The 25,238-nt window shown below is 47.6% G+C and overlaps 3 protein-coding genes across 4 annotated transcripts in view; 2 read left to right on the forward strand and 1 right to left on the reverse strand.

Moving 5' to 3' along the window:
- Positions 1–2,776, forward strand: part of itga6a (integrin, alpha 6a) — a 35,414-nt gene extending 32,638 nt beyond the window's left edge. Inside the window, exon 25 of one of the 2 annotated variants that reach the window (XM_056289006.1) lies at positions 656–2,776. In XM_056289006.1, the coding sequence (XP_056144981.1) occupies positions 656–817 (162 nt within the window). In that variant the 3' untranslated portion in view covers positions 818–2,776. The remainder of the gene's footprint in view (positions 1–655) is intronic. The other variant, XM_056289007.1, reaches the window with a different exon arrangement.
- Positions 2,777–2,832: 56 nt separating this feature from the next.
- Positions 2,833–5,428, reverse strand: nup62l (nucleoporin 62 like). The gene is made up of 2 exons (XM_056289690.1): positions 3,632–5,428; positions 2,833–3,505 (listed from the first exon to the last, which is right to left on the reverse strand). Exons 1-2 carry the CDS (start codon positions 5,150–5,152, stop codon positions 3,350–3,352), a joined length of 1,677 nt encoding a protein of 558 aa, XP_056145665.1. The 5' UTR covers positions 5,153–5,428; the 3' UTR covers positions 2,833–3,349.
- A 752-nt stretch (positions 5,429–6,180) lies between these two features.
- pdk1 (pyruvate dehydrogenase kinase, isozyme 1) lies at positions 6,181–25,169 on the forward strand. Its single transcript, XM_056288994.1, has 11 exons — positions 6,181–6,993; positions 9,028–9,169; positions 9,263–9,334; positions 10,612–10,796; positions 18,242–18,337; positions 18,870–18,947; positions 19,063–19,139; positions 19,292–19,390; positions 20,079–20,189; positions 23,220–23,333; positions 23,886–25,169. The coding sequence occupies exons 1-11, from the start codon at positions 6,885–6,887 to the stop codon at positions 24,024–24,026; spliced, it is 1,224 nt and encodes a 407-aa protein (XP_056144969.1). The 5' UTR covers positions 6,181–6,884; the 3' UTR covers positions 24,027–25,169.
- The last annotated feature ends 69 nt before the right edge of the window (positions 25,170–25,238 follow it).

Here is a 25,238-nt window from a genome sequence, read left to right on the forward strand (position 1 = left end):
AAATGGATGTGAGCCTGAAGTGGCCCACATGTATAATAGCAAATATGGCCCAAATATTCCAAATCACATGTGGGCCTTCTTTGGCAAAGATGTGGCGCTCTGGGCAACATGTGATCTGGATGTGACCCTGAAGCGGCCCGTAAATGGTGAATATGGCCCAAATACCACAAAACAAGTATGGGCCACCTTTGGCAAATATGCGGCACATGCGCACCGGCCAAGTGCCACATCATTCCACGCGGTATGTGGGCCGGATGAAAGTGTCGGTGTGGGACGGGTCCGGGCCACGGCAGTTTTGCTCTCTGGGGTAAAAGGGGGGGATTTTTTTGTTGAAAAGTGCGTCTCGTATGTGTCTCTGAATTTTGTCAGAAAATCAAATCACTTTTCCAACCCAACAGGCTTGACCTTTTCCTCCTTCTCAAACCCTTGACCCCTCCGTCCGTAAACTCGTCGTGTGCTCTGCAGGTGCTTTCCGCTGACCTCTCCCGCTTTGCTGTTCGATTCGTCGCCTCAGACGATGACCTTCCCTCTTGTCAGGCAGCGCATGCGCTAACGCACAGCACTTTGCAGCCCGCTCCCGTCGTATTGTGTACCGCGCGAGTGCCGACCGGCTGTGTTCGTAACGTTGATGTGGTTTCCCCGTCTCCTTCCCCAGTGCGGATTCTTCAAACGCTCCAAGTACGACGACAGCGTTCCCAGGTACCACGCGGTGTGCATCAGGAAGGAGTCCCCCCCGTGCGGCGGAAAGGTCCACCTTGACCTTTTTGAGAGAAAACAGTGGATGACTACCTGGAGCGAGAACGAGAGCTATTCGTGAAACGTCTCGGAACTGCTCAGAAGATCCGAGACGTTTTTCCTTTTCACGCAGTTCGGAAGCCGCAAATCCATCGAGCTCGTTTCTTCTTCTTCTTCGTTTCAACAATTTCTCTCCCGTTCAGCGAAGAAAGCGAACTTATTTCAGTGCCCCGTGTCGGTATCGCAAGTGCTCGTCGTATTGGGGTTTTTTTTTTAAGTTGTAGATACTTGTGCTGAATCTGAATTACTTTTATCAAATTCCTATGAATTTCTTCAGTGTATAGACGATAAAATGTAAGTTGTGTACATATTTGAAAACTGAAGCACACTGTATATTTAATATTTTCTCTTTTTAAGAAAACAAAAACAAAAAAACAAGTCACGTTTAGCCAAAGAGTCTGTGTTGTCTTAAAGCTGCTTCCGAGTGGACGAAGGGCTTTTTTCTGTTTTTGTTTTTTTTTCTGTTTTAGTCGATGCACATTTCCTTACAGGTAGCAGCTACAGGGTGTGGCCGACAGCCTCGGACTCACTCCGCTCACACCACGAAGCAGTGCGCTGTTGATTGTTCTACACAGATGTACAGCAGAATTACAACAGTGCACCAGTGACGCTTATTTTTGTTGTGTTTTTTACTGCAAAACTCTGAAATGACGACTCTTAATTCAGAAGTCTGTGCAAGAGAGGCCCTCCGAACTGGCTGTTTTTTGGGGGTGGGGGTGGGGGGTTTGCAACTGCGGACACAATCGGCTCAGTGAAACATAATGTGATGTTTTAAGAGGTCAGTATCCCGAGTCAAAAACAAAAGAAGAAGAAATGCACAGCGGGCAGTATTAACGGCAGCAGAAGGTCCGTTGTGAGTTACTTGACTGTAGGTTTACACTCGCACCCCTCGGTAGATCCAGGGAACACCAACTGTACACAGACACACACACCTCCACAGACACTCCGGCTTCACATTAATACAGAGGCACTGCCCACTGGAGGAGTTGCGGGTTCAGACGCCTTGCTTAAGGACACGCTGGACAGCGGCTGTTGACGGAGGGGGGAGCATTAATTAGAGCACCAATCATTTCCCTTTTTACCAATACACAATTTCCCTGGTGGGTCTGGGCATTTGAACTCACAAGCCCCCTCCCCTCACAAAGCCTACAACCTCTAGGCCACTGCTGCCCCCATCAGGTCACCCAGGTACATGACCACTTTACAGTAACGGAAGGCAGGCAGCACCCGGCAAACACAACTTGAACCCCCAAGTGAGAGGACGGACCCACAAGCTGCACATCCTGATGTGAGCAGCCGCATCATACGCTGGTTCAGTGGGTAACACAATAATAACTACACAAATGAAGCATTAGTTCAGTATCAGTAACTACTGAATTCATCATTTGTAAAGTGTGTTAATAGATGTTTATAGATACTTATTAATACTGCAGCTCATGGTTAAGTCAGGTAGTACTAGATGTTGGGTAGTATTTTGTACGAGCTCATCTAAAGTCAGGACTATCTGCCTTACAAAGCATTTACACATGAGACTGAAAGGCCAGCAGCACCTTCAGACTCACAACAGTAAAGGATCATGAGATCCTTTAGAAAGTGCAAGTACACAATTAACACACTGTTTACGTGTAGATATGTGCATGAATTAATCATGGATTGCAGCATTAATAAGTATTTATAAACATCTATTAACACTCACTAACCACTGGTGCACGTCTTGCGGTACAAATGATGACCTCAGTAGTTACCAATACTGGACCAATGCTTCATTTGTGTATTTATAAGTTGTGTAGTTATTATAGTGTTACTGTTCAGTGTTGTATGTGTTAAATCTAAAAATCACGTGTGTGAATGAAGACTGATTGTGTATCTCTGGAGGAAGAGGGGAGAATAAAAGAAAACTCCGAAGGGAATTTGGTGTAAAGCGACCGGAATATTCCGAGAAAACGTGACGGAAAATGAAAATGAACGTGTCTTCGGTGGCTGTTGTTGTGTGGGGGGGGGGGGATAAAAACCTTGCAAGTACTTCCGAAGCGCTGTACATGACTTTTATTTCGATTTACAACTTTCCAAAAAAACAAGGATTATAACTACACATCCGCTGTACATGGCAAGAGATGACGCGCACAACTATGAAAACCTCCCTCCCGCCGCCACCCTCAGGGTTAGGAGGGGGCTCCGGAGGACCGGTCCCTTTGGCACCGCAGCAGAACCTGCAGGTTTTACGCTGGCCGTTGGAACTGGCGCAACGCCTCACGGTCAGCTAGCTGTGCGGGGATTAGAAATAAGAGTCTCTCGAGAAGCAAACGGGTCAACACGTTAAAGCACTACTGCGTCGAAAAAGCACACCTTCACAGATGTAAGCCACACAAAAAAAAAAAGGCAGGCAAAACAAGAGCCCACATAACAATTACCCACTGGCATGAATGAAGTGGGTAAGTGTTCAAAAAATAATAAACCTGACAACCTGAAGGTACCTCCCTGCTCACCGCTTCTGAAATAGTAAAAGGAAAGAAGAAGAGAGGATCAGTGCAGCAACAAGTTTACCGCACACGAGTTACATGTTAAAACGGAAAGTCTTCTCCTGCTCTTTGCGTTGGTTGTCACACAGTTTGGACACATCCTCCACCCTCTTCTGGAGCAGAACCGAGTTCTGATCGATCCACTGCAGGGAGTCCATGTGGGCGTTGAGGATTTTGCAGATCTGCTGAAGCTGGGGCAGGGGCAGGGGAGACAAGAGAAGAACATTAAGATGCTAATCTGACATGGAGCCACGTGTGTGTGTCAACAACAACAACAACCCCCCCCCCGCCCCCCAGGGGTAAAGTCAGTCTCTTACCGGTTCACTGGTGTTTGCCGGGCCGCTGGACGTGTTGAGGTGCTCGATGATCTCCTTGAGGTCCTGCGACATCCTCTTCAGCTGGATGTCCACGTTCCCGGCGAGCATGTAGGTCTTCTCGCGCTCCTCGTCGGCGTTCTGCTTGTAAATGGTCCCGCTCTGCTCCTTCACCCACTCCTCCAGCGGGCACAGCAGGTCCCCCAGCTCCTTCTGCTGCGACAGGATGAAATCCAGCTCCTGATTCAGCCGCCTCTGGTCCAGCTTCACTTTCTCCATCTCGTTGTGCAGGGACGTGATCTTCTCTCCGTTGTCCATCAGGATGCGGTCCCAGGCGTTCACTTGGGTGGCCTGGTGTAGGAAGTTCCTCTCCTGGTCCTCCAGCTCGAGGCTCCACTTGTTGATGAGGCCCTCCAGCTGCGCGTAGGTCATCACCGGGGCGGCGGCGGCGGCCGCGGCGGTCGCGATGGTGGCCGCAGCGGTGGCCGCAGCGGTGGCGACCGGCACGGGTCTGCCCAATGAAAAGCCCGTGGCAGGGGCCGCAGTTGTGGCGACGGTGGCAGGGGTGGAGATGGTGGCAGTAGCCGCCCCGAGGGGCTTGATCATGAAGCCCAGGCCCCCGCTGGCCGCCGTGGTTGTTGTCGGGGCCACAGCCGCAACTGTTGACGTCGCCGCGGCAAAGCCGGCGAAGGTGGGGGCGACCGACGGGATTGGCGCAGCAAACAGGGAAGTGCCTAGCGTCGGCATCGGCTGCGAAGCTGGCGTAGTCGTGGCAGGGGCGGGGGTCGACGAGGGTTTGACCCCGAAAGCAAACCCACCACCACCCTGGGCTGCCGTGGGCGCAGCGGTGGCGGCCGGCGTGGGCTGCGCGCCGAGGGTGAGGGTCGACGGAGCACCGGTGCCGAAGGAGAAACCCCCACCTGTGGTGATGGTGGGGGCTGCAGCAGTGGTCACCTGGACCTTGGCAGAACCAAAGCTAAATCCTCCTACCGGGAGGCCGCTGGGTGCTGCCGCCGGGGCCGCCGCAGGCTGGGGTTGAGCCTGGGGGGTAGTTCCAAAGCTGAACCCCCCCCCTGTTGGGGCGACCATGGCGGCGGCGGCGGGAGCGGCGGTCTGCGTCTGGAGACCCCCGCCCAGTGTGAACCCTGTCCCGGAGGCCGGCGTCGCTGCTGTCGAGCCCAAGCTGAGCCCCGTCTGTGCCGGTTGAGAAGCCGCTCCGAGGTTGAACGTGGTCGAGGGAGTCCCAAAAGAGAACCCGCCGCCGGCTGCCGTGCTTTTCGCGGGGGTCCCAAAGCTGAAGCCCCCGGTTGCCATGGCGCTGCCCTGGACGGAGGCAGCCTGGGCAGGATTGGGGGTCCCGAAAGAGAAGCCGCCGCCGCCGGTGGCTACAGGTGTGGAATTCGTCATACCGAACCCGGTGGGAGCCGCCGCCGCAGCCGCCGCGGCCGCTGCGGCGGTGGTCTTGGGGGTCCCGAAAGTGAACCCCGTATTAGAGGGCTGACCAAAATTGAATCCGCTAGTCATCCTCCTTCCTAAAACAAACGAATGAAACGTACCGAGCGAAGTTGCGGAAACTCCCCGAGCTCGTATCTCCGAGCCCCCTCCTGGCTTTTTTTGGCGGGTCAACACATAAAACGGCTTCCGCCGAAACCACCGGGTTTACTGCTCGGCCCTCGGGGACGAGTGCGTCGAGGAGTTCGTACCGACGGAAAACAACCCAACACTAATCCGCCTCGGTGGCTTTTAATGAATATTAATCACGCACCCGAAACGTGGCCCGTCGGCGCGTCAGACAGGCAATTCTTCGGACCACTACCGGAAGTGACGTCGGTAAGGACCCTGCTCTGCCGAAGATAAAGTAATCCTAAAAGAAAAACACGTCTAGCCCGAACAAGCGTGTCTTTTTAATTATTTTTTTTCATTTATTATTCAATTTCATTTTAGCTTATAGAACAAATAACATTACAGATAACATTACAGCCAGAGGAATAGACCGGAATCAAAAGCAATCAATACAAAGTATAAGATACTGTAACGTGCATGGATGAGAAGACACGCTGGCCGCTGACTGGCGAGTCTGACCCTTTAGTCGGGTGGTTAGCGATGCATCCTGCGGTGCGGGCGATACGGGTTCGCTTCCCGGCCGCGGCACTTCCTGTGGTTGCGTTGTCCCCCGAATTCGCTACAATACTGTGCTGATGCCTCATTAAGTCAAATTTACATAAGCAACATTGTCTTGCTTTCTAGACATTAATCATGTGCAGGCGATACATAACAGTTTACATCCGACGTCAGTATCCGAAGAGGGGGTTTCTCTTTCTTCTTTCCGACTAAAGAAGTTACCCAGCAGAGTAAAAACACACCCAGTGCGATTGACTTTTATTGCCACTCATTAAATAATACAAATATTACATTTTTAGACAGCAAAATTGGAGACAGATGGATGTGTGTTACATAAATTGTCTTCCCCTTGGTTTACCCATCTCTAGCTCGTAGTTCCTCTTAAAGGTACAGTACGCCATCCGTACACGACGTGACGCGGGGGACAAAAGGGGAGCTACGGAGGGGGCTGTTTTGTTCTATTTCTTTCTCATTTTTCCCTTTACTCTCCCAATTTAGTGGCCAATCGATCCCCTATTTTAGTTCAAACCTATATCGCTGCTTCATCGAGTCCGGCCATAGTCGGCTCTGACGAGACCGAGGTGCGAACCCCGGTCCCCGGTGGGCAACTGCGTCACAAAGGCGACGCTTAGACCGCTGCGCCACCGCGGAACCGGAAGGGACGTTTTTGGATGTAACAACTTGTCCAAAGGCGGAAGTAGACGGGACATCGCTCTCGCGGCGTGTGGCGGCTCTCCGTGTTGCTTCCGGCTGGTCGCGGAGCGCAGCCACCTGTTCCCGTCTTCACCAACTGACCGATATAGTTCGGCGAACGGTATAACGCGATATAACGCGATATAACGCGTGCCGGGCCAGCCTATAACGTGCGGCGGGGTTGGCCATGGGCGCGTTGCTCCTTCACGCAGCATTTGATATATTGTTAGAGCGCTGATGTGAAGGGGGGCGTTGCGTTGCGGAGCTGCAGAGAGGTTAGCTAAGGGCTAATGGTAGCGGCTAATGTTAGCGGCTAATGGTAGCGGCGGGGTTTAATCGCGGACAGCAAACCATGATCAGTCTCCTTTCCATCGTTGCCATCTTTGATCGATACTGAACGTCGCCGTCGGCCAGAAGCGAGCCGGCACCGGTGTCGTCCAAAATGAGGATTTTCAGAGTTCTGAGGAGCAGCTTGTCCATAGGAAAGGACATTGACTACTACTCAAAATTTTCACCGTCACCTCTCTCAATGAAACAGTTTTTGGATTTTGGTAAGATGAATTATACGCACGCACGCACGCACGCACGCACACACACGTTTGTTTACATGCATCCTCTTAGGGACAAATTCTGTCAACATCGGAGTCAAACGCTTGTTCCCCGAACCCCAAACCCTAAAATTAACGCTGAGCCTGATTGTAACGGTAGCGCAGGTCTCCTGCAGCAGCTCCTTGATGCATGCTGTGTGCACGGTGTGCAGCGTGATGTGGAATACAACGCTAGTAAGAGTGTTGTCATGATCCGCAGAACCACAGAGGTCAATCATCTAACATTTCCTAATGATAATCTTGGGGTGTGTAATAAGGTGAAATATCTTGGACGTTACATTACTGAACAAATGACAGACGACGATGATGTGTATAGGCAACGCTGCGTGATGTGTGCGCAAGCAAACACTGTTACGCAAGCTTGGTGTTTGTTCAGTTAGTGTGAAGATGCCTCTGTTCAGAGCGTATTGTACACCACTTTGTACTGCACACCTGTGGTCACACTACATATTGTACACCACTTTGTACTGCACACCTGTGGTCACACTACATATTGTACACCACTTTGTACTGCACACCTGTGGTCACACTACATATTGTGCACCACTTTATACTGCACACCTGTGGTCACACTACATATTGTACACCACTTTATGCTGCACACCTGTGGTCACACTACATATTGTACACCACTTTGTACTGCACACCTGTGGTCACACTACATTTTGTACACCACTTTATGCTGCACACCTGTGGTCACACTACATATTGTACACCACTTTATACTGCACACCTGTGGTCACACTACATATTGCACACCACTTTATGCTGCACACCTGTGGTCACACTACATATTGTACACCACTTTATGCTGCACACCTGTGGTCAAACTACATATTGTACACCACTTTATACTGCACACCTGTGGTCACACTACATATTGTACACCACTTTATACCGCACACCTGTGGTCACACTACATATTGTACACCACTTTATGCTGCGAACCTGTGGTCAAACTACATATTGTACACCACTTTGTACTGCGAACCTGTGGTCAAACTACATATTGTACACCACTTTATACTGCACACCTGTGGTCAAACTACATATTGTACACCACTTTATCCTGCACACCTTTGGTCACACTACATATTGTACACCATACTGCACACCTGTGGTCAAACTACATATTGTACACCACTTTATACTGCACACCTGTGGTCAAGCTATAAAAAAGCAAGCTTTCAGAGGCTTCGAGTAGCTTATGATGATGCTATGAGAATACTACTAAAAAGACCTAGATGGTGTAGTGCAAGTGAGATGTTTGTGGCTGCAGGAGTCAGTACCTTTCAAGCTCTTCCAAGAAGTCTCATGTATAGATTTATTTGCCGGCTCAATGACTCTGATAATGTAATCGTCAAGAGTTTAACTAGTATAAGATTCAGTCAGTGCCACACGCTACCAATCCCGGCAGTGGGGCCACTGGTATAGCTGCCTTCTTATAAGACACCGATTTGTTCCATTTATGTTATTTTATTGTGTTTGCTCTGTGTATTGTCTGGGGTTTGTCTTTTACCTATTTGTCTGCAATAAGTTTTGAATTGAATTGTAACGTCTTAACTGTAATACTGGACCTAAGCCTCACCATAACCACAGTTGTGACCCCATTCGTAAATCCAGCCTCTGGCCCAGAAATCACCTTACTCCTCATGGGGACCAAAAATATAATGTCGTTATTTTAATATCATAATGAGGACATTTTTTGTCCTCTTGGGTGTAGATAAAGCGAATCACACACACACTTCTGAAATATTTGCAAAACTCCAGCACCAAGATATCTCTCTGGCTGGTGCAGCCCAACTCATAACAGGTTAAATGATGTTTATGAATGACATATCTGAACAAGTTGTGGTCCTTGTTATTAGTAATTCTTGAATAAAGAAGTTACAATTCCAGCACTTGCGCAGCATTAAGAGTTGATAGAACTATACCTGTGTCATGCCAGTTTACTAACACAGCATTCATACCTTACAGGCTCAGAAAATGCATGTGAAAGGACGTCGTTCACCTTCCTCAGACAAGAGTTACCTGTGAGGTTGGCGAACATCATGAAAGAGATCAATTTATTACCCGACAACCTGTTAAGGACTCCATCGGTTCGGCTGGTCCAAAGCTGGTATGTGGGTTTAATATCCCCTTTCCTCAGTCATGTCTGGAATTGTTTCCTGCCAGTGCCGATGTATGGATATTGATATTTCCTCTCTCTTAGGTATATGCAAAGTCTTCAGGAGATTCTTGAGTTCAAGGAGAGGAATGCAAATGATGAGAAAGTGAATTATGAGTGAGTTGATTACAATCTACTTGGTCCAGTTTGATTTTCTTTTTAAACTTATACGTATATACTCTGTTTCTTATATGGGGCGGCATGATGGCACAGTGGTTAGCGCGGTCCCCTCACAGCAAAAAGGTTCCTGGTTCGAGCCCCGGGGTAGTCCAACCTTGGGGGTCATCCCAGGTCATCCTCTGTGTGCAGTTTGCATTTTCTCCCCGTGTCTGCATGGGTTTCCTCCTCCATGTAGGTCAGGGCTCGAAATTCCCGGGGACCATAAAAAATCCTACTGGGACACAAATATATTTTGTCTGGGACAATTCCGGGACAGTGAAAAAAAATGTCAAAGTAAACTTTGAAATAGGTGTTATTTGCAAAGTCATTAATTATGAGTATCTAGACGTTACTTTGTCGTTTGAATAATTTAATCAAAACGTGTGAACGGCGAAACTACCGAAGGCTTACGTTCTTGCAGCACCTCACGATAGGGCAGTCAATCACCTCGTTCGTGCAAATCATAGAATGCATTCTGCGTCATCCACTCTGCCAGTGGCTGCTGCCTGACTTGCGCCAATGCAACATTCATAGAGCCAGAGCGATAGACCATCATCAACCACAGTTAAAAGAAGAAGAAGAAGAAAGAAATGCTGAGGTGGTTGAATAAACAGCCCCCTGATGCAAGCCCCAATACTGCCGACTCCCGAAACTCCCGAAACTAATATTCATATGCTCAATAAAAGAATAAGTATTTTAAACTTATATGGTGGACCAGAGTCCATGGTGTGATGATTAAGTGACAAAAAAGGATCAAATTATATCTATTTTGCATAATTGGGGGGGCGACGACAAGAATTAAAATTTGGGACACTGTTGGTTATATCCGGGACAGTCCAAGTAGAATTCGGGACAGTTTGTGGGACACTGAGGAAAAAAGTTAATTTCGAGCCCTGCATGTAGGTCAGGTGAATCGGCCATACTAAATTCCCGCTAGGTATGAATGTGTGTGTGTGTGTGTGTGTGTGTGTGTGTGTGTGTGTGTGTGTGTGTGTGTGTGAGTGAGAATGTGTGTGTCGGCCCTGTGATGGCCTGGCGGCCTGTCCAGGGTGTCTCCCCACCTGCCGCCCAGTGACTGCTGGGATAGGCGCCACCATCCCCGCGACCCTAAGAGCGAGATAAGCGGTTTGGATAATGGATGGATGGATGGATGGATGGATAACAGATATAGAACTTTCTCAAAAGGTTTTGTTTGATGGCGAGCTATAATTTCTCTGTTGTCTGTTTTCATGTAGCTTCACAGATGCCGTAATAAAAATCAGAAATCGTCACAATGATGTCATTCCAACCATGGCACAGGGAGTTGTGGAGTATAAGGAGGCCTATGGTACGGACCCGGTCGTCAGCCAGAACGTTCAGTATTTCCTGGATCGTTTTTACATGAGCCGAATATCCATCAGAATGCTGCTCAACCAGCACAGTGAGTTAATACGACGCATATTGAAGCACTCACTCTATTTACTATGTTGAAAATATTACTTTTTTGTTGTCAGGAATGCTTCTCAAACAAGTCTTACGCTTAGACAAGTATTATACTTGGTGAATATGTTGCCCCTATGGTAAAGTAACAGGTCTAGATTTGTTAATCGGACTTTTGATGATGTCATTCATAAAGGATCAGCTCTCTAAGCGGCTCCTCAAAGAAAGTTGGGTCAGTTCATGTGGACACAGTGTTTATTGAGAGAGACATTTCATCATCATCATCTGTGACCTCTTCAGTCTCAACTGGCTGCAGGTGTCCCACCCTCATAAACAACACAGTGGCATAACCACCCAAACCAACGACCAGCTTCATTCTTCCGGTTTGGAAATGAAATGTCTCTCTTCACGGATATATACCAAGTCCAGTTGCACTTGATTCAACTCCTTTGGATAACCATGACCTGGATGAATGAGAACATTTGCAGAGATGATGAAATGTTTCTGTCAATAAACGCTGTGTCCACATGAACTGATTCAACTTCCTGTGACTTACCCTAACTGGATTACTGAGCATAAAGACATCTAAGCTGCTCTGTTTACCATATGTTGAAGGAGAGACCTACTTAATGAACATGATAAGAGAACCTAGTAGGGAGGTTGTCCGGGTGGCATAGCGGTCTATTCCGTTGCCTACCAACACGGGGATCGCTGGTTCGAATCCCTGTGTTTACCTCCGGCTTGGTCGGGCGTCCCTACAGACACAATTGGTTGTGTCTGCGGGTGGGCCGGATGTGGGTATGTGTCCTGGTCCCTGCAATAGCGCCTCCTCTGTTCGGTCAAGGCGCCTGTTTGGGGGGAGGGGGAACTGGGGGAATAGCGTGATCCTCCCACACGCTACATCCCCCTGGTGAAACTCCTCACTGTCAGGTGAAAAGAAGTGGCTGGTGACTCCACATGTATGGGAGGAGGCATGTGGTAGTCTGCAGCCCTCCCCGGATCGGCAGAGGGGGTGGAGCAGCAACCAGGACAGCTCGGAAGAGTGGGGTGGTTGGCCGGATACAGTTGGGGAGAAAAAGGGGGGGAATCCAAAAAAAAAAAACTTAGTAGGGGTGTAATGGTACACAACATCACGGTTGGGTAGGTGCCTCGGTTCTGAGGTCAGGATTTGGTAGGTCTTCGGTACCACGGAGGGAAAGAAAACATTTAACAGTGGTTTACTGAACAAACTATGGCTCTGTCTTTCTTAAATAAAATAAACAAAGTCTATCAATACTGTTGCACCCGGCTGCAACCTACTACTATTGATTTCAATTTACTTGAAAGTAAATTGAAATTAATGTTCTCTAATAAAATAAACCTACATTAAGGTGCAGCATTTAGAAAAATAACTGTACTTAATTAACTGCACAGCAAGAAGGTCCTGGGTTCGAGCCCCGGGGTAGTCCAACCTTGGGGGTCGTCCCAGGTCGTCCTCTGTGTGGAGTTTGCATGTTCTCCCCGTGTCTGTGTGGGTTTCCTCCGGGGGCTCCGGTTTCCTCCCACAGTCCAAAGACATGTAGGTCAGGTGAATCAGCCGTACTAAATTGTCCCTAGGTGTGAATGTTTTTGGGTGTGTGTGTGTGTGTGGGTCTGGGTCCTGTGATGGCCTGGCGGGCTGTCCAGGGTGTCTCCCCGCCTGCTGCCCAGTGACTGCTGGGATAGGCTGCAGCATCCCCGCGACCCGGAGAGCAGGGTAAGCAGTTCGGATGATGGAAGGATGTTTGCAGACAGGGCAAGTCTGCTGGCAGTAAACTCTGGTTTATCTGCGTTTGCCACGACTACCAGGATGTGCTGTGCTGAGTTACCGGCAGTCTCTCTGTGGCGTGCGTTTATGCGTGCATGCTTAGTGGGTGGCTGAACGTACAACATCCAACCTTTTGCGAAAGTCGCTAGTGGGAGAAACTCCGAATTCTGCACACACAAAAGTTCTGCATGTGCCGTATTTAAAACAACGCTGCATTCCTTCGGTACACATGCGTGCTGAACTGAAAGACCCATACCGAGAATATTGGGTACAAATACGTGTACCGTTACACCCCCTAGTGCCGAGGATGTATTTCGTAGCCATGCAGGCATGTTTTTGTTCTATAGCTGCTGCTGCTTTCACGAGGTATTACTTATCATGTGGAAGTAACGGTTCAAAACCCAGACAGCATCCGGATGTGGGCCACTTCAGGCACTGATGCGGCACTGGTGGCCTTCTTCTGGCCCGGACAAAATGGATGTGAGCCTGAAGTGGCCCACATGTATAATAGCAAATATGGCCCAAATACGCCAAATATCACGAAACAAATACGGGCCACCTTCGGCAAATATGTGGCACATGCGGCATTGCTATGGCTTGGTTCTGGCCCAGATCTGGCAAACCGGAGCGGACCGCCCAAGTGCCATCATTCCACGCGGTATGTGGGCCGGATGAAAGTGTCGGTGTGGGACGGGTCCAGGCCCACAGCAGTTTTGCTATCTGGGAGAAGTGGTGCCAGGCACAACAGACTGTGCCGCTGAACTCGAACTACCACCCCTTTCAAAGCAATTCATTTCTCACTGCCGCAGCAGAAAGTAAGATATCTTGGAACTAGAAAATTAAACATTTTGGTGTCAAATCGAACTTGTTCAAACCATGTGACCGGAAAACAAGCTCGACCTTAACTGTGGCCTTGATCAGATTACCTCCAAAATTTATTCAGGCCCTGTTGGGACCATTGCCCACTTTCCTGGAAAATGTAACATCGTTTGCGGAAGTGGTTTTTCCATAAAGGTACAGACAAACAGCAAAGACAACATCGCTCAGGGCGGGGTAACAGCACAAACATCCGGCGATGCCACAGCCGGTCTGTGCTTCCACTTTTGTCTGTGACAGGCAGGGCTTAAAATTAACACCCGCTAACCTGCCAAATGTGGATGGAAATTAAGGTGTGTGTGGGGGGGGGGGGCTGGTAAGGCTGTCAAATTACCAGCCATGTTGGCAGGTGATGAATCGGGTTCTAAATATCAACCCATCAGCGTCTGCCTGAAGTGGGCTCGAGTCGAAACTCGCCAAGCCGACGCTTCTGATGAAGCGTCGGCTTCGTGTCACACGGCGAATCACGGACCTCGCATTCAAAAAGAGCTCACGTTCATCAGGTCTGTTTTGGAATCGTGGGACCGTCTCTGCTTCATACGACCGTGTACCAGTACCAGTGGCGGCTGGTGCTAAAAATGGGGGGGGGGGCGCAATGTACCATGGCGCAGCACACCTGACAGCTGCTTTAATGTCCACACAGTCACAGAGTTATTAAGAAGGACAACGTAGCCTATAGATTTTATCAGGGTTGGTAGACGGTGGATGATTGACAGTCGAGATGAGGTGTGGTGGTGGGTGTGAACATGATTGACAGACACGAGAATCGTCCGACCACATTCGATCAAAACACATTAAAACGATACCAATTCGCTGCCAATAAAAGTGGGAGTGTCTGGGGCGGCACAGAACTGCGCCCCCTGGAAAATCTGAAGAAACCAATCAGACAGCAGCCTCAGGTCACCTGCTCGTCACAAGTTTGAGGGTTTACATAAGGTATGGTTTGGCCGGTGCCCCTCACCCAGGAAGTATATGTATTCAGACAGGAAGTATATGTACTCAGACAGAAATCAACCAAATACCATTTGAACCAATATTTAATGGCTGCTGACAGGTGCCCACAGACTGAAAACACTTTTATTTCATCGTTATTTGCATCACACAGCTAAATTATATTTAAAATGTGTAAGTAGGTTTTCATCTCCTAATATTTGAAGGGGGCGGTGCCTCAGCGCCCTGTACTGGCCAGCCGCCACTGACTACTGCTCTCTCACACTGACACTTCACGCCCGGCACACACGCAGTGGTCACCAACCCTGCTCCTGGAGCGCTACCGTCCTGCTGGTTTTCCCTCCAACCCTCATTTAACACACCAGATTCAATTAATCAAGGTCCTGGTAAGTAGGTAATCAGAATCAGGTGTGTTACATTAGGTTTGGAGTGAAAACCGGCAGGATGGTAGTTCTTCAGGAGCAGGGTTGGACAGGACATCTCAAATCCTAAGCAGTACTGAGTACACGGGAAAAGGACAGATTTCACAGTTTTTTTTTGTCTCGCAATTCCCAGAATGCACACACTTGGACGATATGGCCCGAAACAGGACATCACATGCTTCTTCTATTACCCCACTCTTCCGAGCCGTCCCGGTCTCTGCTCCACCCCCTCCGCTGATCCGGGGAGCGGCTGCAGACTACCACATGCCTCCTCTGATATATGTGGAGTCACCAGCCGCTTCTTTTCACCTGACAGTGAGGAGTTTCACCAGGGGGACGTAGCGCGTGGGAGGATCACACTATTCCCCCCAGTTCCCCCTCCCCGAACAGGCGCTCCAGCCAACCAGAGGAGGCGCTAGTGCAGCAACCAGGACACATACCCACATCTGGCTTCCCACCCACAGACACGGCCAATTGTGTCTGTAGGGACACCCGACCAAGCCGGAGGTAACACGAGGATTCGAACCAGCGACCCCCGTGTTGGTAGGCAATGGAATAGACCACTACGCTACCCGGACGCCACACACACTTAATGGTTCCACTAACAAATCAATCAGACCCTCGATTCTCAGAACCATCTCATTTTAACAGTTTTTTATGTATGTGTGTGTGTGTCGAGTAGTAGAGATTTTTATATATATATATATATATATGTGTGTGTGTGTGTATATATATGTATGTATATATGTATGTATGTATATATATGTATATGTATATATATGTATGTATATATGTATGTGTGTATATATATATGTATATATATGTATGTATATATGTATGTATATATATATATATATATATATATATATATATATATATATATATATTCCCCACACAATCCTGCTGCAAGACACCACAGAAGAAGAAGAAAGGGGTTGGGCAGTAATAGCCTCTGCTCTGGATTTATCACGTGAGCGATATTTCCAGTTGCCCGGTAAGCTACGAAAGGCGTGTGAGTGGTGGGGGGAGAAAATTAAATAAAACTGCCGGAACGAAACGGTTCTGAGAGTGGGAAGTCTGCGTGGCTGGTTCTATCTTCGTTAAGCGTGTGATGCCTGCTTTGGTCTAATTGTCTTAATGTGTAAAAGATGACAAAAATAAAATTTGCGAGATGCGTTCCAGGCCTAGTTCATGTTAATAGATCCAGATTGAAGCGTAGCAGGATAATGGAGTCATAGGAGTAGTGGTATAAATTGTGTTTTGGTGTAGATGAGTGTAGGAGTAGTGGTATAAATTGTGTTTTGGTATAGATGAGTGTAGGAGTGGTGGTATAAGTTGTGTTTTGGTGTAGATGAGTGTAGGAGTAGTGGTATAAATCATGTTTTGGTATAGATGAGTGTAGGAGTAGTGGTATAAATTGTGTTTTGGTATAGATGAGTGTAGGAGTAGTGGTATAAATTGTGTTTTGGTGTAGATGAGTGTAGGAGTAGTGGTATAAATTGTGTTTTGGTGTAGATGAGTGTAGGAGTAGTGGTATAAATTGTGTTTTGGTGTAGATGAGTGTAGGAGTAGTGGTATAAATTGTGTTTTGGTATAGATGAGTGTAGGAGTAGTGGTATAAATTGTGTTTTGGTATAGATGAGTGTAGGAGTAGTGGTATAAATTGTGTTTTGGTGTAGATGAGTGTAGGAGTAGTGGTATAAATTGTGTTTTGGTGTAGATGAGTGTAGGAGTAGTGGTATAAATTGTGTTTTGGTATAGATGAGTGTAGGAGTAGTGGTATAAATTGTGTTTTGGTGTAGATGAGTGTAGGAGTAGTGGTATAAATTGTGTTTTGGTGTAGATGAGTGTAGGAATAGTGGTATAAATTGTGTTTTGGTGTAGATGAGTGTAGGAGTAGTGGTATAAATCGTGTTTTGGTATAGATGAGTGTAGGAGTAGTGGTATAAATCGTGTTTTGGTATAGATGAGTGTAGGAGTAGTGGTATAAATTGTGTTTTGGTGTAGATGAGTGTAGGAGTAGTGGTATAAATTGTGTTTTGGTGTAGATGAGTGTAGGAGTAGTGGTATAAATTGTGTTTTGGTGTAGATGAGTGTAGGAGTAGTGGTATAAATTGTGTTTTGGTATAGATGAGTGTAGGAGTAGTGGTATAAATTGTGTTTTGGTGTAGATGAGTGTAGGAGTAGTGGTATAAATTGTGTTTTGGTGTAGATGAGTGTAGGAGTAGTGGTATAAATTGTGTTTTGGTGTAGATGAGTGTAGGAGTGGTGGTATAAATTGTGTTTTGGTGTAGATGAGTGTAGGAGTGGTGGTATAAATTGTGTTTTGGTGTAGATGAGTGTAGGAGTGGTGGTATAAATTGTGTTTTGGTGTAGATGAGTGTAGGAGTGGTGGTATAAATTGTGTTTTGGTGTAGATGAGTGTAGGAGTAGTGGTATAAATTGTGTTTTGGTGTAGATGAGTGTAGGAGTAGTGGTATAAATTGTGTTTTGGTATAGATGAGTGTAGGAGTAGTGGTATAAATTGTGTTTTGGTATAGATGAGTGTAGGAGTAGTGGTATAAATTGTGTTTTGGTATAGATGAGTGTAGGAGTAGTGGTATAAATTGTGTTTTGGTATAGATGAGTGTAGGAGTAGTGGTATAAATTGTGTTTTGGTGTAGTTGAGTGTAGGAGTGGTGGTATAAATTGTGTTTTGGTGTAGATGAGTGTAGGAATGGTGGTATAAATTGTGTTTTGGTGTAGATGAGTGTAGGAGTGGTGGTATAAATTGTGTTTTGGTGTAGATGAGTGTAGGAGTGGTGGTATAAGTTGTGTTTTGGTATAGATGAGTGTAGGAGTAGTGGTATAAATTGTGTTTTGGTATAGATGAGTGTAGGAGTAGTGGTATAAATTGTGTTTTGGTGTAGATGAGTGTAGGAGTAGTGGTATAAATTGTGTTTTGGTATAGATGAGTGTAGGAGTAGTGGTATAAATTGTGTTTTGGTATAGATGAGTGTAGGACTGGTGGTATAAATTGTGTTTTGGTGTAGATGAGTGTAGGAGTAGTGGTATAAATTGTGTTTTGGTATAGATGAGTGTAGGAGTGGTGGTATAAATTGTGTTTTGGTGTAGATGAGTGTAGGAGTGGTGGTATAAATTGTGTTTTGGTGTAGATGAGTGTAGGAGTAGTGGTATAAATTGTGTTTTGGTGTAGATGAGTGTAGGAGTAGTGGTATAAATTGTGTTTTGGTGTAGATGAGTGTACGAGTAGTGGTATAAATTGTGTTTTGGTGTAGATGAGTGTAGATTGTTCTTCTATATATATTTCATCAACGTGCTTTCTCGTATTTTTTTGTTTTTTATTTTTTCAGGATGTCTGAGAGATCCTGTCATTTGCTGTTCTGGTTAAATGTGTTTCTTTTACTCCAGCTCTGCTCTTCGGTGGGAAAGTGAAGGTGAATCCAGCGCATCCTAAACAGATTGGCAGTATTGATCCCAACTGCCGCGTCTCCGAGGTGGTCAGGGGTGAGAACATTTGTTTTTTATTAGGCATATGACCTGATGGGCGGCATGGTGGCGCAGCGGTTAGCGCGGTCGCCTCACAGCAAGAAGGTCCTGGGTTCGAGCCCCGGGGTAGTCCAACTTTGGGGGGTCGTCCCGGGTCGTCCTCTGTGTGAAGTTTGCATGTTCTCCCCGTGTCTGCGTGGGTTCCTCCCATAGTCCAAAGACATGTAGGTCAGGTGAATTGGCCGTACTGTATTGTCCGTGTGTGTGTGTCGGCCCTGTGTGATGGCCTGGCGGCCTGTCCAGGGTGTCTCCCCGCCTGCCGCCCAATGACTGCTGGGATAGGCTCCAGCATCCCCGCTACCCTGAGAGCAGGATAAGCGGGTCGGATAATGGATGGTTGGATGGATGGATGGATGACTGGATGGATGGATGGCTATGACCTGATATTATTTTCATGAATAACACGGTGAAACAATGTCCGAGTGAGTTTTGGTTCACGTGTAACTGCCAGTCAGCGCTTTGCTTGAAAACACTCCGGTTTCCGCTGCAGATGCCTACGAGAACGCAAGAAACCTCTGTGACCGGTATTACATGAACTCCCCAGAGCTGTTAATGGAGGAATTCAACGGTAATTGTTTTGTTTTTTGATGTATTTGGCAGCAAAATTACATGCCGATCCGATTTCAGCCTGTCACATCCGATAAAATTCAATCTCCCTCTTGAATGATTTTTGGCTCCAACAGCCAAAGACGAGGGGAAACCCGTCACTGTGGTCTACGTTCCATCGCATCTGTATCATATGGTGTTTGAACTTTTCAAAGTAAGTGCCGTTAATTGTCCACATGTTGCCTCGCTCATTTTACAGCCAATACTTGAACTTTGAACTGGAAAACTGCAACAATATTGTGTAGTTCATACAGGCCATCTGCGCTCCTAGCATAGGTCTGTTTAACGTTGCCTTCTTTGTTATAGAACGCCATGAGAGCCACCATGGAGCTACACGGGGACTGTATAGAGTATCCTGCTATCCGTGCACAGGTTGCACTTGGAACCGAAGATCTGACAGTGAAGGTAAAAACTTGCATTGCTGCGTCGTGTCCCGATCTGCCGCCATGTCAAATTCTCCCTCTAAACTTTTGTCCAGTCGGAAACAACAACCCTGTAAAACAATGGCTGTGTGGAGTTATGTATATGTGTACAGCAATTGTATACGGTTTCGACAAGTATGTGAGACATACCCTCATGAACACATTTAGTGATTGGAAGGGCGTCCTGGTGGCATGGCGGTCTATTCCGTTGCCTACCAACACGGGGATCGCCGGTTCGAATCCCCGTGTTACCTCTGGCTTGGTCGGGCGTCCCTACAAACAAAATTGGCCGTGTCTGTGGGTAGGAAGCCGGATGTGGGTATGTGTCCTGGCACTAGCGCCTCCTCTGGTCGGTCGGTCGGGGCCCCTGTTCAGGGGGGAGGGGGAACTGCGAGGAATAGCGTGATCCTCCTATGCGCTACGTCCCCCTGGTGAAACTCCTTACTGTCAGGTGAAAAGAAGTGGCTGGCGACTCCACATGTATCGGAGGAGACATGTGGTAGTCTGCAGCCCTCCCTGGATTGGCAGAGGGGGTGGGGCAGCGATCGGGACGGCTCGGATGAGTGGGGTGATTGGCCGAGTACAATTGGGGGAGAAAATGGGTGTAAAATAAAAAAACAAATATAGTGATTGGCGCTATACTTTGAGATTTGTTTTGCTTTTTCCCGCAGGTCAGCGATCGTGGAGGAGGGGTGCCCCTGCGGAAGATTGACCGACTGTTCACTTATACTTACTCCACAGCTCCCCGTCCCAGCATGGAGGCGTCCCGCGCCGCCCCTCTGGTGAGTCCCCCCTCAGTTAGACTGTGCAGAGACGGTCTACTTTTAATTTATCGTCTTTTTGGCCCCACGTGCGATACTTCATGACGGTTTCACCTGTTGTGGTTCGTCTCTCTAACTGACAAGCTTGTCGAGATAACGTCTATTTCAGCATCCCTGATATGTCCTCTGCACCGCTGCACTTTATAACCTCTCATGTCGCCTGAATAAGTCAGTCCTGTCTAAATGCTCTCTACATGGAGCGCTAAATGCTTGATCAGAGCAGCCTTTAATCACCAGTCTACCTGTCAGCATCTACATCCCTTGCACCACTTGCTACTAAGCACACCACCCACACTGTCAATCCTTGTGTATGTATCTGAAGACTGTTGTGTTGTAGTGGTCATTCTATGTTAAGTATGCAGAGAGCCACGAAATCGGAGTCACATTCCGTGTATGTGCAAACCTACATGGCCAATAAACATAAACATGGTTCTTATAGGTGGTAACATTTTATTAACAGTCATTACTCTTTACTGTCACAAACGTTTCCTCCACGTGTGTGACCAGTTAACATTGGTCGACATGTACGTATCAGTGGGGCTGCTGGCGGATGGATTGGGTCCAACTGTAGTAGTGTACTCGGATATTGAAAGTAACACATGGCTGATCAGAGCGCTGCAAGCTCCTTTTCGCCCACTCTTGGTACACTTTAGTTGATCTTAACTAAACCCAAGTAGCGGTGGGATGCATCAGATCGAAGCCATAGATGATAAGTCAACCTTGCATTCAGAAAATGTGTTTCAGGGCTGGAGAAATCATATGGGGGAAACATATGATGACGTTTCCCTCAGCATTGGGGGAAACGTCTTGGTACGTGACCCCCAGTTGTCACTGAAGAGGACTGACCATACTGTGTGATACGTAGCATTTTTCATTCATTCATTCATCTTCAGCCGCTTCTCTGGGGTCGGGTCGCGGTGGCAGCAAGCTAAGTAGGGCACTCCAGACGTCCCTCTCCCCAGCAACGCCCTCCAGCTCCTCCTGGGGGATCCCAAGGCGTTCCCAGGCCAGATTTGACATGTAGTCCCTCCAGCGAGTTCTGGGTCTACCCCGGGGTCTCCTCCCAGTTGGACGTGCCCAGTAAACCTCCAAAGGAAGGCGCCCAGGAGACATCCTGATCAGACGCCCGAACCACCTCAACTGGCTCCTTTCTATGCGAAGGAGCAGCGGCTCTACTCCGAGCTCCCTCTGGATGTCCGAGCTCCTCACCCTATCTCTAAGGCTGAGCTCAGACACTCTGTGGAGGAAACTCATTTCAGCCGTTTGTATCCACGATCTCACCCTTTCGGTCACTACCCAAAGCTCATGACCATAGGTGAGGGTTGGAACAAAGACTGACTGGTAAACTGAGAGCTTTGCCTTCCAGCTCAGCTCCTTCTTCACCACAGCGGTCCGGTACAACGTCCGCATTACTGCTGATGCTGCACCAATCCGCCTGTCAATCTCCCGCTCCAGCCTACCCTCACTCATGAACAAGACCCCGAGATACTTGAACTCCTTCACTTGAGGAAATAACTCATCCTCAACAAGGAGGGAGCGATCCACCATTTTCCGGTAGAGAACCATGGCCTCAGACTTGGAGGTGCTGACTCTCATCCCGGCCATTTCACACTCAGCTGCAAACCACCCCAGTGCGCGCTGCACGTAGCATTGTATAGTTTAACGTCAATGGTGAAAATGCTCAAAGGATCAAAGACTGATTGCACCCTTGCTTCTGATCTGAGGAACGAAAGGAGAGGAGCCTACAGCAAAAACAAAAAAAAGACCAGATTTCATCCTTGGCCGAAATGCACGTGCCACAGTTCAAAAGCTTTTTAATCAAAGAAGGTTGAATCAGTTCACCTGGATACAAAGTTTTATTGACAGATACGTTTCATGACTCAACTAAGGGGACTTGGATGAGTGATGAAACGTATGTCAATAAACTTTGTATCCAGATGAACTGATCAGAAAATCAGAATCAGTAACACTTTATTAGTCGTTTAATTTCATGCACTTGTGCACATGAAATGAAACAAAACATCACTTTTCCCAGCCCACAGCAGTGCAACACAAAGACAAAAACACATCCAAAACTACAAGAACACATATATCCAAACTAACACATATATCTAACCCAAATAAAAAACAAAAATCACTGTCTAGAAGAACGAATACAGCCAGGATGACTGTCGGAACTGCCGGGCTGCATGGGCTAGCAGTTAGCTTAGCCTGCCCCGCTTCTGCGTCCTGTCAGACCGCCCTCAGGTGTTTCCTCTTCGGGCACAGTTCCGGTCAGGGCCGTTGTCCTTGGGCCCACAGGATGCAGCAGACCAGGCTCCCTGAGCCGATCCAACGCCAGCTCTCCCAGCCAGACACCTTCGACACACCTCCCCGCACTCCTTATGACGACACTAAAAACACAGTCAAGGCTAGGCAAGGCCGCCGCCAGACCACCCTCAGTGTTATCAGAAGTGCCAGTCTGCATGAGCTAGCAGTTAACTAACCTGCCCCACTTCCGGGTCCTGTCAGACTGCCCTCGGTGTTTCCTCTTCGGGCACAGTTCCCGTCAGGGCCGTTGTCCTTGGGCCCACAGGATGCAGCAGACCAAACTCTCCCAGCCAATCCAGCGCCAGCTCTCCCAGCCATCAAACGAAGACAAACTTAGATGCAGACGTGGACAAAGACACTGCATGAACGGTACTGGGTGGGGCTGCTGCAAAGATGAATTCGCGCTGCCATCTTCCACACCGGTACTGGGTGAGGCTGCCGCAAACGTGAATTTGCGCCGCCATCATCCCACACCGGAAGCGGAAATTCAGCCTTCTTTGATTTTCTTACCTGGATTATTGAGCATGCATCAAGACTCTTTGACTCTAAACATTTTGCATATTCCACAAATGTGGAACGGGCTTCTTCGGCTTAATTGTATCACTTAATCTTTAACTAATGAGCTTCATGACAGGGACTTTGGGTGGTAGAGAACTGAGCCCTTATATTCTGTTTACCTAGGCTGGTTACGGGTATGGCTTGCCAATCTCACGGCTCTACGCCAGGTACTTTCAAGGGGACCTGAAGCTGTACTCGTTGGAGGGTTACGGAACAGACGCTGTGATCTACATTCGAGTGAGTCAATACCGCGTTGGCAACTTGCATGACGTCTTTGAAAATGAAAAGTAAACGAATTCACAGTGTTCAGTATGTGACATCTTGAGTTTGACTTTAATGATGAGGCTGTCCAGGATGCATATTAACAGTTTATTAAATAACGTAGGCCATCACATGTTGAAACTCTCTCGTAACGACAGCTGTCTCTTCAGATGCTACCAACTCCTTGTGCGGTAGCACCTTCTGTGCTTTACACAGCTCAGCAACTCTCACCCTCGGGGGCAAAGCAATTGGCTGCTGACTTGGGTTCATCAATCTCACTGGGACTTCACCACCCACTGAGTGTGCCAGGACATTGGTGACCAGCAGTCCAGAGGGAGTGTTGGCACGTCAGGATGCCTCCACCAGGACTTGGCATTTCATTTTCGGGAAAATGAAGTGCCAAGAAATGGAAACATTCCGATCCACTGTGGCAACCCCTAATGGGAGCAGCCGAAAGTAGTAGTAGTAGTAGAATGAATTCAGTGTAGTCATTGCCTCCGTACCTTTTTCTCCACCTCTCCTATGCAGGCATTATCCACAGAGTCCATTGAGAGACTACCCGTGTACAACAAGTCGGCCTGGAAACACTACAAGACTATCCACGAGGCTGATGACTGGTGCGTGCCCAGCAAGGAACCGAAGGACATGACAACGTTCCGTAGTTTCTAGATCTCGTGTTGGCTGGGGTCCAGTAAACCTTTTAACGGAGAGCCCTGTTAGATTTCTTCCTTTGCAAAGTGTGGGGACAGTGTGTTGTCGGGCACAAACGCTGCCACAGTAATGGTCAGGTCAAATTTACACTGCTTGTGCGAAACAATAAAATAATATGAGTTGTAGATCAAAGCTCTGATGCCAGGCATTTTACCAGAAAGTGATTTAGGTTCCTAAAATCCACATTTATCTTTTAAAACCTCTTCTGGTTTTTGGCTTTCGCTTGATGTAAGCATGCTCACGCAACTGTTAATTAGCTGAAAATGGAAGTTTTATTGTGTAAGTCAGTGCGTTTACATGTGTAGTGAAGTCGAGCTACAGTTATAGCTGGATTAGGCCGTGTAACTAGACTACTGTCGGTGCCCCAGTATACAAGAAACAAGGGAGAATCGATTTATTGACAGAAGTATGTCCGACCCCGGTACAGTAGGTGGTGATATGCCCCCTTTCAGCTGGTTGCTGTTGGGCTGTAGCGTACACATGCCAGAGTAAATCCATCCCCAACCGCATCATCTAGGTGTGTAAGTCCCACTTCGAGAAATTCAATTTAGTACGATTTCAGTCAGACTAACACGTTTACGTGTATTTTAAAAGTCCAGTTTTAGTCGGACTAACACAATAAATCCACTTTTTCTAACGTCATGTAAACATACTGACTGTGGAGTGTGTAATGCCTGGTTCTGCAAGAACGGGACATCTGTTACAGACTTACTGCCCTTCTGTTAACCCTTACCTCGGTGTTTAGCTCCTCTGTTACCTTCATAGGAAATGTTAAGAACAAGGAAACCAGATGGAGGGAATTTTTGTTTAGGGGGAAAAAACTGATCAAGTCATAACTAAGTGTGTCAGCGTTGTGAACTGTTGAACAGTGTGTTAGTTTTAGATAAAGGTTTGGAACAGGTATGTTTCTAAATGTAGCATAATCCTATAGGAGCAGCCTCACAAATGAGGCAGATGTAGTTTTGAGGTTAGAACATTTCAAACCGTTGAGCACATGTAAAAAGTTCTGTCAGAATAACGGCAAGTCGCGTTCGCTTCACAGTGACAGTTTGACACAGTTGCTTGAAACGATAACTTAATAAAACTGGTATGACAACCGTGCTCAAGTTCCCTTCGAGGGTCTTTTCATCCATATTGGGTGGGCGCCGTGAGACAAAATGCGAAGGAAGT

This window comes from Lampris incognitus, chromosome 11 (genome assembly GCF_029633865.1).
Source record: "Lampris incognitus isolate fLamInc1 chromosome 11, fLamInc1.hap2, whole genome shotgun sequence".
Taxonomy (NCBI): domain Eukaryota; kingdom Metazoa; phylum Chordata; class Actinopteri; order Lampriformes; family Lampridae; genus Lampris; species Lampris incognitus.

Excerpts from the sequence above, each read along its gene's own strand:
- nup62l (XM_056289690.1), bottom strand. The coding sequence starts at position 5,152 with ATGACTAGCGGATTCAATTTTGGTCAGCCCTCTAATACGGGGTTCACT. Across the intron at positions 3,506-3,631 it reads CGGCAAACACCAGTGAACCG|CTTCAGCAGATCTGCAAAAT; the intron begins GTAAGAGACTGA and ends CCCCTGCCCCAG.
- pdk1 (XM_056288994.1), top strand. The coding sequence starts at position 6,885 with ATGAGGATTTTCAGAGTTCTGAGGAGCAGCTTGTCCATAGGAAAGGAC. Across the intron at positions 6,994-9,027 it reads GAAACAGTTTTTGGATTTTG|GCTCAGAAAATGCATGTGAA; the intron begins GTAAGATGAATT and ends CATACCTTACAG. Across the intron at positions 20,190-23,219 it reads CGTCCCGCGCCGCCCCTCTG|GCTGGTTACGGGTATGGCTT; the intron begins GTGAGTCCCCCC and ends CTGTTTACCTAG.